We start from the raw sequence: 12042 nt of genomic DNA on the forward strand, positions 1-12042 counted from the left end.
AGCTCCAGCAGTCGTCCACAGAGCAGCCTCCCCTACTTGTGCCCGGCCAGGATCACCACATCGAGAGGAGAGACGTCCACAGAGACCAGTTGGCTGAGCACACTAACCTGGTGAGGCCCTTAGCAAGGACAGATGGAGAGAGTTATTGGAACAGTGTGCCATTAATGCAACTGGCTTTTTGAGTGATGAGTAGAGCTTGTTGTTGCCTCTGGTGGTATTTCATGTTGTCAAATAGTTCAAATAAACAGGACAAGTGGATGGAAGTGACTAGGGACTTTCCTTTGGAATAGAGCTGAGATGGAGGGTTGAACCTCTGCCTCTCTGCTCCTCTGAGTTGCCTGAAGCCATGGCATGTATTGATCTGGGACAGTGGCTCTGGCCCTGCTCTTGGAAAGCCTCCTGGGATTGACTAATGAGGTTATAATGTAATTGAGAGGAAGGGGTCAGAGGGTGTGGGGTGGTGGAGGTCCCACTGTGGTGATTAACATTAAAGGGCTGCAGGGAGACTGGGAGGGGTGGAGCTGGGGTAGTAGGGACATGGAAATAGGGGGATCTGTGGGACCAGGGGCATGATGCGCTGGTTAGTTCACAGACCGCCCTCTAATTTTCCACTCCGTGGTGTTGTTAGTATGAGTACCACTGCCCCTGGCACACACTGGCCCTATTGATCCAAGCAGGACCAGGACCAGGTAGCCCTCCCTCTGTTCTCCCTCTCATTGGTCTGTCACTACCCAGAGTGGTGAAAGAGGTCTTTGTCCCCCCCGCCTGTCGCTCTTAACCGCCCCTCGTTTATCAAGCCTGCCAGATGACACGTTTCTATAAAGGCCGCCATTCTTTGTTTCACTCTTAGCACTTCAGTTTCTATGCTGAGTTGGAACTAAGGACAGACGTCTCTGTTAAAAAATATATTTCAAGAGAACGTGTGTTAGTGGTCAGAGCTGTGCATAATGCCGTTGTATAGGCCCTTGATTGAATCTGGTTGTAGTAGGGGACTGGTAAATGAGAGAGACCCCTCGCTATGGCTGGCTTTGTCCTAGAAAACCTGTAAATGAAGTAGCACTGTGAGCTTGGTCTCTAAACGGCTATTAGAACAATCTAGGAAAATGTAGATTGAATTATTGTTTACATTCATGTCACACACTAGCTGCCATTGTAAACTTCAACACACACACTGCAGGTCTATTATATAGCCAGTCACTGCTGTTCTACTCATTGTGGGAACAGAAGCTTCCCTCCCAGCTCCTGTCCCTGACCTCAGCCACCCCACTAGGGAGGATCTGGCACTCTACCATATCCAAATGGACCATTTCCCCAGGCCCACCAGAATCCCTTAGCCTCCTCCGGCCTCAGAGAGTTTCCCCAAGCCTCCACCAGCCTCAGTTAGCCTCCAGTTTTAATCAAGTGTAATATTTTGGAAACAATTGTCTGACTTGTTGGACTAGGCCTCAGTATCCTGGGGCATCGGGGAGGTCCAGGACAGGAGGAGGAATTAAACAGATATACCCCCTGTCCGTCTGTCTGTCTGTCTGTAACTGTAATGCCGTTATTAAGCCTGTCTTAACTGTAAAGCCCTGAGGGAGGTTCCAGGCAGTAGGGTAGGTACTGAGTTGTGTACTACACCCTCTCCTCCTGTGTTCGTTTGCCCTCCTTGGCTCTTGGCTTAATAGGCAAACTAATTCGCTCCCGCAGGAAGCCCACCAAAACCGCCCAATCCGGGGTGGTCTGTCTAACACGCCAGCATTAAAAGTCAGTTTGTGGAGGTTTACAATGCAAAGCGCCCAGCTACCATTATGAGGATTTAATTAAGATTGTGTATTCTAACAGTCTTGTGAAAAGGGAGCTGGTGGTTGGGCAATAATGTTGAGTGTCGACTGCATGCTGGATTTTTACAGTCTCATGACATTCACTCAGTCTTTCTAATTGGAAGCAGCCTTGGATTGGGATCATAACATTGACCTCTTTGTTCTATTTATTTGGCCTGCAGAGTGAACATTGCCCTTACTGCTCTTCCCACCCACCTTCTCCCTGTCTACTGACCTTCACGTCACGTTTTAATTCATGCACTTACAGTAATTACTGTTAAGTTAAGCCTGACAGAATGTCAAATTAAGTTTGTTTTGTAGCCGTTTGGTTTTCCTTGCTGAGGACAGCAAGTTTTTGCATGGCATATCTCCAATGATGGCATATTTTATGTAATTTGTTAAGCCTTAACACTCTCTCTCTCTTCCTCCCTCCTTCTCCCTCTCTCTCTTCCTCCCTCCCTCTCTCCCTCTAGTCCTGCTCTAATGTAGAATGCTGGACGCTGCAGTGTGACGTGGGTCTTCTGGAGAAAGGGACCAGCGCCATCCTCAAAGTGCGCTCACGCATCTGGGCTGAGACCTTCATCGAGGTACCGTATGGACTGGAGATGAAACCAACCACTCTGCATACATATGCTCCACTACATACCTTTTTAATATGGCGATTGAAGAGTGGATCTTAGTTAGGTTCAGATGCAGAGATTTAAACCAACCGGCAGAGCTACTGGCCTCCTCTCAAACTCACTACACATGCAGATGCATGTTTCTACCAGATGACATTGGCACTGATTGCATGAGACGGACTGTCTCCGTTCACGTTGTCGTCTGTGTATTTTCTCATGTCAAGGTTTGGCTGAGTATAAGCAGAATGATTCCTTTAAGCCTCTACAAAGGAAAAATCAACACTCAAAACCTCAAATTCAAGACTGTGAAAGATGAATGACCAGTCAGACTCACACATGTGATTGTATTGACTAGATGTCAGTATTAATGCTAGCTCAGAGCTAAACTCTGCCAGTGTGTACTGTCTCAAATAGTTGGCCCAAATGAAGGGAAAGTGGTAGCTAACAGAGAGTATAATTCAAATCTGATTTCAATAGTCGTGTGTGTGTGTGTGTGTGTGTGTGTGTGTGTGTGTGTGTGTGTGTGTGTGTGTGTGTGTGTGTGTGTGTATAGTGTTTTAGCTGGATGGTATCTGTCCACAGAAGCAGTTTTGAGAGACCTTACACACAAAGCCTATGTGTAAGTGCATTGAAAATTCATTAGCTGGTGGTCGTGGCTTCTCATAGGATTGGAATGTCAGAGGGGTTTTGTGAGAGACAGCCGGTCTGATAATAGAGTTGCATCTCTCTGTAGCACATGACCACCACCTACTGGATACAAGACAAAGTGCACCCATTACCAGTCCACACTCTAGCCTCGCTAACACATATACAAGCTGCAATTTCCCAGTACTCCTACACTAATTATTTGCAGAGTCACAATGAATATCCAATCTGATCCAGTTCCTGTTGTTTTGCTTCCATCCTCAGAGGGCATACAAAGGGTATGTGCTTGAGTGCCTGGCAAGATTCAGTGTGATCAAGATGCCCTATGCCATCTTACCCAAGGAGCTACCAAGTGGATCTAAAAAGGTAGGTCTATATGCAATACACCCATGTTACCAAACCCCTCTATGTGTTACTGTATTGTTAGTCATGCATTACCATACAGTATGCCAAAGTTTTGTACATCACTCCGCTGTTGGGAAACTGCAGGAAGCCTTGAATCTAGGCTATTATAGTATAAGTGGTGGTCATGACTAATTCTCTGCCCCCTCCTCAGGTGGTGACCCCGGTGGTGTGGAACAAGCCGGACAGCCAGTACTCTGTGCCAATGTGGATCATCATCTTGGCCATACTAGCTGGACTTCTGCTGCTGGCACTGGTGATTTACGTCCTGTACAAAGTGAGTGGTCAGGATGGTGCTGATGTTAACATCAGGCAGAGTGGGCAGTTTCCATCTCTTAAGAACGTCCCGTATTTGCCTTTATAACTAAGACTTATTAGTCTCAGGCCAAACTCCATCTTGCTCTTAGCTCAGCCTTCTCTAGGCCTAAATGTAAGTCTGGCTGGAGAGACTAGAACCTCATTGACATATGAAGATTTGAGATGATGTTATAAATACTATATTTAGTTCAAACTTTTTCTGTCTTTTTTCTTTCTTTCTCCCTCCCAGCTTGGCTTCTTCAAGAGGTCGCTACCCTACGGCACGGCTATGGAGAAGGCCCAACTCAAGCCCCATGCTACGTCTGAGGCCTAAACACCACAGAAGGATTAAAACAAGCTACTTTGTTGTCAAAGAACCAAAGAAACCTAGATACCCACATGATTGCAACAGAGAAACATGGTTCATTTAAATGTCCAGAGAGGATCAGACTGCAGTTGAAGAGTGAGGAAGAGGAGGAGAAAAGACCACTGGAACTCCACTGTACTGCACTAGAGGAAGAAAACCCTAAGAACTCCAAACCAAATGAATGTTTTTAATTTAATATGTGTTGTTTTGTTTGTTGTCGTCGATCGCCAAGATGAACTTCAGTGTCAGACAAACAGGCCTTAGCCTTACTGATCCTATTTGAGTTGAAGTCCAAGACTAGTGACTACAGAAGATGGAGAATAGGAGCCCTTGATAAGCCCAGGATGGAGGAAGACGCTTGGTTTCTCCCTCCACATCTTTTAAAATAGCTTTTACTTCTCTTGGATCCTTGTGAAAGATAATGTTTAAGTCTTTTTAACTGCCTTCGTTTTGGTGCTAAAAAGTACACACGTTGTGCTCAGTGCTTCAAACGGGATGGCCACATCTTTCTTCTGGTGTTTAGGGGAGTGAATACCTCTCTCTTCCTTTTTGTAGCATTAAAGAATCACAGCTGATATTTTCCCCACCAAAGACCTGGAAACTGCATGATCAGGGCTTCTACCATAGACAGATGATTGTGTCTGTCTCATGTCGCCAAACTCTCTACACTTTGACTTTTTACCTATGAACATTTCTACCAAAGATTTTTTACAGTCTCATCTGTTATTGTTTTATGTAAGATGTAAGTGCAGCCCAAGTGCTCCAGTAATGTTTGTCAGGTTTAGATAAAACAGAGGAGCCTATGGCTTCTGCCCCCTTCTGAGTGGTGGACATGCAGTGCTTGGTTCAGTTGTTTTGCACACAAAGGAAATCTACTGATGACTAACAAGATGCCAAAAACAGACAGGATACTGACTGACTGAACTTCCTTTGAGTTTGACATGAACTCTTACTGATCAGGTCGTGTTGATCCATGTTCATTGTGACAAATGAAAGCATTGCCTCAAAGTCGTCTGGGACTTGACTGGATCCACCACCATGGGCCTGTGAGATAGATCTCACTAACAGCTTGAAACAGTGTGGTGCTTTGCCAGAGCTCTGGCTGGCGACTTGTAAGCAAGGTTGTCCAGACTTTGCTTGTGCTGCAAGAGGCAGTATGGAAATTGGGTTGAAGCAAAGGCCATCCAGGTATATCCACAGCCTTGGTGTGTAATGATGTCTTGAAAGTCAATATATACCTATTGTATGTTGCCAACAGAGATCAGGGAAGTTGCAGTACATTCTGAGTGGGTTGCTAGCAGGTCAGGGCTCATTCCACGTGAGTGTCAGGGAAATGGCCAAATGTCCAGTCCCTACACATTTGACCTCGATCTTAGTGTGCTGCAAGCATCTTCACTTCGGTAGATTTTTTTTATTTTATTTGATGCCCTTATGGATAAAGAGAACTGACTATGAGTACCAAATGCACTCCCAACACAATGCTGCAGCTTCACCCAGGGACTGAAAATATGTGGGGTTCATTTATTTGTCATGTCTTTATGTAAATTGTCTGTGCCTGAGAGAGGTGTGTGTGTGTGCTGGACTGTGTGTGACTTCATGTGTGCATGTTCCTGTCTGTGTATGTTTTTCGTGTCAATCAGAGAGATCTTTCCCATTGCTAAGTCCGCTCCTTCCTCCCTTGCATCACTAGAGAAGAGTAGACTTGTCCAGCAGTAATGCTGATCATCGTGCCACTACAATTTGTGCTCAGGATAGGTTGAGACTGCTGTTTAGGACAGCTAGGACCAGAGTAGCTATTCATTTAATGCAATAGAGAGACTACGATGCACATGCATGTACATACATGTCTGTACTGTAAAATCAGTTTGTGCCTCTTGTAAAGGAATAGCAACTGGGCATTGGGAACAAAAATCAACTTGTTTGTACGTGCAATATTATTTACTCTGGTTAATATCGTTTTTCGTTTTTTTTGTTGCAGTTTTTGTTATTTTCTTTGGTTTTGTTCCGGAGGAGTTGTGCTAAACCCATTGTATCTACCATCTAGTGATGAGTGTGAGATATCAACCATACATAAACTGTTCTCGTGGCCGGAACGTTATGGTCAGATTCTTTCTCTCTAGGTTTTTCCACGTTTTGACCAATTACATTTTGCTCCACCACTATAACTAGCCAATCTTTAGTATCAATATTTTAGATATCAGTGGTAAAAAAAGATATAACGACCTCCATCAAACCTCTGAGTTGAACTCGAGTTGGCCTATGTTACTTGTGTGATAATGTATGTGCAGTTCAATTGTATCAGCTATCTAAACACAGCCATAGTGTTACATATCTGTTTTTATCTGCGATGCCCCCTGGGTGATATTGGTGATTTCATTCTGCGATTAGGCTTTTCATGAAAGCTTTATCAAGACTCATGGTGCAAAGACTGTTAATGCCACTCAGTGGATTCATTTTACACGTGTAATATTGTTTTGAACAGTATTTGTATGATGGTAGTGTCCAGACTGAAATTTCAACCTAGGGTTATTTATATGTTGAGGATGTTTTAAACATAATCCTCTGTGGTTACAGGAGGAGACTACACTGGGTTTATCCTTGTTTTTCTAAATGTCTTCTAGGCCCCATTTTAATATTTTTTTCTCCTTTTTACCAAAGTTGTAAATATATTTCTGACAAGGAGAATGTTTTTAGATCCAATAAAAAATAATTGCTTGTTGTGAAATTTACTCTCCTCATATTGGGGGGGTGTTAGTCTTTCAGTGATCATTTGTATCTTATTTTATGGTTTGCATTTCAAATAAAAACATACATTTTTACAAACTCTTGACTTCATGCTTTGATTGAATACACATCATTCTGAAAATAATTTATTTAGAAAAAATAAACGTACATGGTATGAAATGTTTTACACATTTGTGTATGCGTTCTGGCAACATAGCTGATTGCTAAACAATTTATTGTACATGAAAATTGTATTACAAAGTGGAAAAAGGTCAAAACAAACACTCCATAACTACATGCTATAGCATATATCTGCTCTACTGTATATGCTTATGTAGACGGGTTACACCTCGATCACACCAACATTGTTTTGGCATTTGGTACACCAAAAGTACATTTATTTCAAATGGAACGCTGCGTTTGCCTTGCAGCATTGCGTTGCAGAGGCAGTGCGTTCTGTGTGGTCCCTACGTTGGATTTATCGAACGTATGCGCCAAACTGTATGCGTAGACGGCTTGACCGAAATGGTAGCAGAAGATGAATGTTGAACTTTGTTGCACACGTCCAGATGATGCTGCGTAATATTTTGTGCAAAACACAATCGCTGTGATCAAGGCATTAGCTAACAACGTCATGAAAACGATGCACACGCGTCAATGGGGCAGAAGTCTGTGTTGTGACTCTGGATGGCCAGATAGCTTGCAACAATGACAAGAAGCTGCCAGTGGGAATCGTAGGTGGCTCGTTTCATCTTGTTCTTGATACTATGTCTTGTTTTGAGGTGTTTTGACCGATGTCACATCTATGCTAATATGGCAAAAATTCGCTAGCTAGCTAACCAACAACTGTAACGATGTATTTGAGAGAGAAGTGCTCATTGTGCAAATGTATTTGTTTTCACAAAACATTGGAGACTAAATATAGTTTACATGTTGTCAACAATCTCAGCCAACACTGCCTCGTTTGCCCCAACCCGTACATGGCACTTGTAAAACCATAGTCTGCTATAGATATGATCGTATAAATAACGGCTAATGCCAAATATATGCCCTTCTTCCTCCGGAGTGTAGTGTTGCGTCACAGCACGCAAAATGATCAGAAACAGCAGTCGCTGGACCAGCAACATCTCTGGTAAGGCACTAGGGGTCACTAGATACTGCCAGTCAGATCCCTCCTCAGGTCCTAGTCACTTGATTAGCAGTCCAAACAGCAGCTTCTCTTGAATGCTCTCTGTGTGACACTGAACAGCCCAGAAACATCCACAGTCCTCCATTCTTGACACCAGACATGTACATGAGTCTATAGAAGAGCTTGCATGTGGATTAGTATGACCATGGTGTGTAATCACCTGCCAAACTCTTATTCACAGGCTGTGTTATAGACCGTCTTTATACACAGAGATATGTAGATACAGTCCTTATACACGGGTCTGGTTCAGCTCTCAGCGCTCCATTCCCCTGGACAGTTGTGTTAGTTTGCGCTGGTTGTCGATCACTTCAAAGTTCTGAACATAGTGGCGGATGTTGCTAGGATTCCGGAGAGGGAGGGACTGCTCAGAATCTGGACAAGCGACAAAGAGGGAGATTGTTTCTTAACACCTAACACAGAAGAGCTACATTTACTTCATCTCATTTGAAGCTCTGAGTGGAAAGTGAGTTAAGCGTTGAGGCATAGCTTACATGTGGACACCCGAATGGAAGGCGCCTCCAGAAACATTCTGTCTGCGAGTCCCTTCTGAGGTGAGGAAGGCACTGCGGGACAAAGAACCATCGAGTGTGAACACCATGCCCCAACATCGTCCTTATTCCATTCTTTTCTACAACTTTTTCATTTTGTTGTCTTACCGTAAGGTGTGCTTCGGCACCCTCGAACGATCTTCACTGTCTTGGCAATCATGCGCTGAAACAGTGGAGAGAAAAGGTGGCTTATTTAGCCAATAGTGTACAAGACAAAAAGAGAAGACATAACTTGGGTAAGGGCTGATGTAAGAATTTGATATTTAGGCTAGACAACTCACCATTTTCTCAAAATTGACCAGTTTTTCCGTGTAGTTCTTGTTTCCCTCATGGATGAATGTCATGTCTAGAGGAACATAATGGTTCAGTATAGGGCCATGTAGACTTTACTCAGGTATTGAATGTTAGATCTATCATAAGAGGTTTCTAACAAAGCAGTATTACCTTTTAGTAGCAGAGGCATGAAGGGGATGTAGGGAGGACTGAGCTTCGCCACAGCCAGTCTGTAGGCTCTGTGGTTACGTGACGGATCCTGACACATTAAGAGAAAGACACACACTTCTCCATTAGCTCTAGTTATAAAGGAAATATAGGCCCAAAAAAATGCACATATTACGAAGGGAGGAAAACATGATTCATACACACAGTGGAAATGAGGGGGAGGGATTGACAAGTGGCCTGTGATGTCACCTGTTGTTATCTATGACATTTAGTAGAACACTTTGTTATAAAGCTTGTAAGCGTGTACACATTAACTCACTCACCATTAACCTCTCGTAGGCACAATAGACCCTTTTCGTCTTACTCGGCACTCTCTGTCAACAACAACAACAACTGTTACTCCTCTGATATCCATTTCACATATGTTAGAAATAAAATACATTGTTATTATAAGCGATCCTAAAAATGTAGGTCATTGTCCCGAGCAGGCCTCACCTCCCAGGTCTTGTAAAGTCTCTGTACAGCACTGTTGCTAAGACCAAACATCACAGCAAAGAACGAGTTGAGGTTTTTCTGCTCCTTCAACCTGAAACAGGAAACACAGCCAGTAAGAGCTGTGGGAAGACTAAACATATACATTACCAAAATGGTTATTAGAGCACCAGTGTCTACAGACATGACCAATATTTTAACTGGATATGAAAATATTATTTCTGCTGGTATGTTGAATATTTTTTGTATATAGTGTGTTATTGTACAAAATCACCAATATAGTATACTGCTCTATAGGAATATTTACCCCTAAGATAACATAGTCATTAATCTGCACGTTACAAGGTAAACTGGGTCTTAATTTAAGTGAGACTCACATGGCGGCCATCTTGATGAACTTCTTCAGCAGCATGGCTCTCTTCATCAGGTCAGCACACAGACACACCTCCGTCACCACCCAGTACTGCACCTCGTTGAAGCGATGCACAAAACGCTCCAGGTTAGCTGTGGTGGCGCCTGGGAATTTATGTCGCCCAAATATATAGTACACTAGTTCCACCTGGTGGGAGAGACACAGTCATTTACCATCCATATGTACTGTGACACACTAAACACAGATCCAAAGTATTTGTATGTACCCAAATATATCAAGCAACCATCCAATGGACTAAACCTTCAATTTGGCATAACATTTGAACTTGACTTGAACTTGATTTCCTTGTCAAAGTGCTATTTTGACCTCAGTGGGTCAACCTGGTTAAATAAACTTGCATAAAAAGAGGTGTGTGTCAGATGAACACGTGGCCAATAGAGGGAGTAGTGTGTCAGGTGAGGAGTCGACCTGATGACTGATATGATGCTGCAGTAACAGTTACCAGAGAGAGGATGACTCAGACACATGCCTGAGTGACAGATAGCAAATCCTTTAGGCCTGTTTATACCTGGTGCTAACATGTGTCCTGTGCCCACTTTTTCAGACAGGTGTAGACAATTCAAATACATTTTGTTAACTGATTGTGATCAGTTCATTCGTCCTGACAAGATCAGGACGAAAGATGCACGTTAGAGTATAAACAGGGCTATTGTTGTTCTGAGACAGACGGAGACAGCTCACATCTGAGTCACCAGGCCTTGTCAAACCAGCTACCCACCACAGTGCATACCCACATGTGAGATAGATGTCATACCCTTAATAGACATGTACATTTGAGTCATTTAGCAGATGCTGTTATCCAGAGCGACTTACAGTAGTAGTGACTGCATACATTTTCAAACTTTTATTATTAACTAAGCCCCTTATTCAGGGAAATGGGGCATACTGGTGATTCTCGGTATTTAAAGCTGGGTAGCAAATGATCCCACTCAAGCGCCCATTGCAAGCATACGTCACAGTTTCTCCACTTTTAACTCTTATCCTGCTGGTCCCAAATCCATAACTTCCACTCCATAACATTGGCAAAGCTCCGGCATGGGCTCACCTCATTTCCTTCCTTACCTCATGCATGGCGGTAAACAGTTCCCAGTCGTAGTTGGTGAGCTGGCTGGCGATGTCCTTGGAACACATCTGCTCCAAAGTGTCAATGGTGCTCTGATCAGGGCCCTGTTGTTCCTTCAGGGGCGTCTGTCAAGGTGCCAGAGAACAAACACCATAAATAATGCCATGAAATCACACAAATATCTATGAACGGTATGCTATGATGACAGTCTGGGGATGTTTTTCTCTGATTCACCATGCAGTGTAGTTCTTAAGTTATAGATAAGTTATATATGGTCATCTCAGCACCCATGAGAGACTATAGAGTAGGTGTAGATTGTAGGTGATGAGGGGAGGGTAGGACTCACCAGTTGTTCCACCTGGCTGGCAGTGCAGAGGAACAGTCTCTCATTCAGCCCCAGAGAGGTGTGGACTGCTGTGGCGTCCAGCTTCAGCTGAGCCCTGTCTATGATACAGCAAAGACAAACCCTTTAACACACAATACCTCAGAGACACACATCCCAACTTAACATCAACACTCACTGAGAGTTACACACTCTCTCAACAAAACTCAATCTCAAATGACATGTTACAAGACATTAACATGCACATATACAACATCGTAAAGTTATGAATATAACGGCTCTTGCCTGAAGGAGGGAGTATTGTACCAAGTGTACAAACTGAAAGGGAGATAATGAATATCCTGTACAGCCGTATCTTAGAAAAGGGCTTCATATTGCTTCCAGATGACATGGAAAAAGAAAGAATAGCCCCGCACCTCCCATGGAGTTCATTTTGACCAGGACGTGGTCTCCTCCTGGGTTTACCAGCGATGACATCATTTCCTGAACAGAGGTGTTCACCGGCAGCATCAGAGTGATTGACGTATGGTCTGGCCGGAAGATCTCATACAATACTAGGAGAGAAAACACAGAGACATGGGAAAGGAAGTTAAGCATTAAAGGCCCAGTGCAGTCAAAAATGTGATTGTCCTGTGTTTTATATATAGTTCCATACTATGAGGTTGGAATAATACTG

General features: G+C 43.5%; 2 protein-coding genes across 10 annotated transcripts in view; one reads left to right on the forward strand and one right to left on the reverse strand.

Annotated features, from left to right (window-relative positions):
- The window catches only part of itga5 (integrin, alpha 5 (fibronectin receptor, alpha polypeptide)), a 51524-nt gene extending 44568 nt beyond the window's left edge, over positions 1-6956 (forward strand). Inside the window, exons 26-30 of the mRNA XM_014136149.2 lie at positions 3-110; positions 2276-2389; positions 3332-3433; positions 3624-3746; positions 4017-6956. Coding sequence (XP_013991624.1) covers positions 3-110; positions 2276-2389; positions 3332-3433; positions 3624-3746; positions 4017-4100 — 531 coding nt within the window. The 3' untranslated portion in view covers positions 4101-6956. The remainder of the gene's footprint in view (positions 1-2; positions 111-2275; positions 2390-3331; positions 3434-3623; positions 3747-4016) is intronic.
- A 31-nt stretch (positions 6957-6987) lies between these two features.
- Positions 6988-12042, reverse strand: part of rapgef3 (Rap guanine nucleotide exchange factor (GEF) 3) — a 43115-nt gene continuing 38060 nt past the window's right edge. For 8 of the 9 annotated variants that reach the window (XM_045693240.1, XM_014136150.2, XM_045693239.1 and 5 more), the window contains 11 exons: positions 11783-11920; positions 11370-11467; positions 11023-11148; positions 9905-10086; positions 9531-9621; positions 9359-9409; positions 9039-9126; positions 8876-8940; positions 8703-8757; positions 8538-8609; positions 6988-8418 (listed from right to left, as the gene is read on the reverse strand). In XM_045693240.1, the coding sequence (XP_045549196.1) occupies positions 8300-8418; positions 8538-8609; positions 8703-8757; positions 8876-8940; positions 9039-9126; positions 9359-9409; positions 9531-9621; positions 9905-10086; positions 11023-11148; positions 11370-11467; positions 11783-11920 (1085 nt within the window). In that variant the 3' untranslated portion in view covers positions 6988-8299. The remainder of the gene's footprint in view (positions 8419-8537; positions 8610-8702; positions 8758-8875; positions 8941-9038; positions 9127-9358; positions 9410-9530; positions 9622-9904; positions 10087-11022; positions 11149-11369; positions 11468-11782; positions 11921-12042) is intronic. The other variant, XM_045693242.1, reaches the window with a different exon arrangement.

The sequence above is a fragment of the Salmo salar genome, chromosome ssa13, assembly GCF_905237065.1.
Source record: "Salmo salar chromosome ssa13, Ssal_v3.1, whole genome shotgun sequence".
Taxonomy (NCBI): Eukaryota; Metazoa; Chordata; class Actinopteri; order Salmoniformes; family Salmonidae; genus Salmo; species Salmo salar.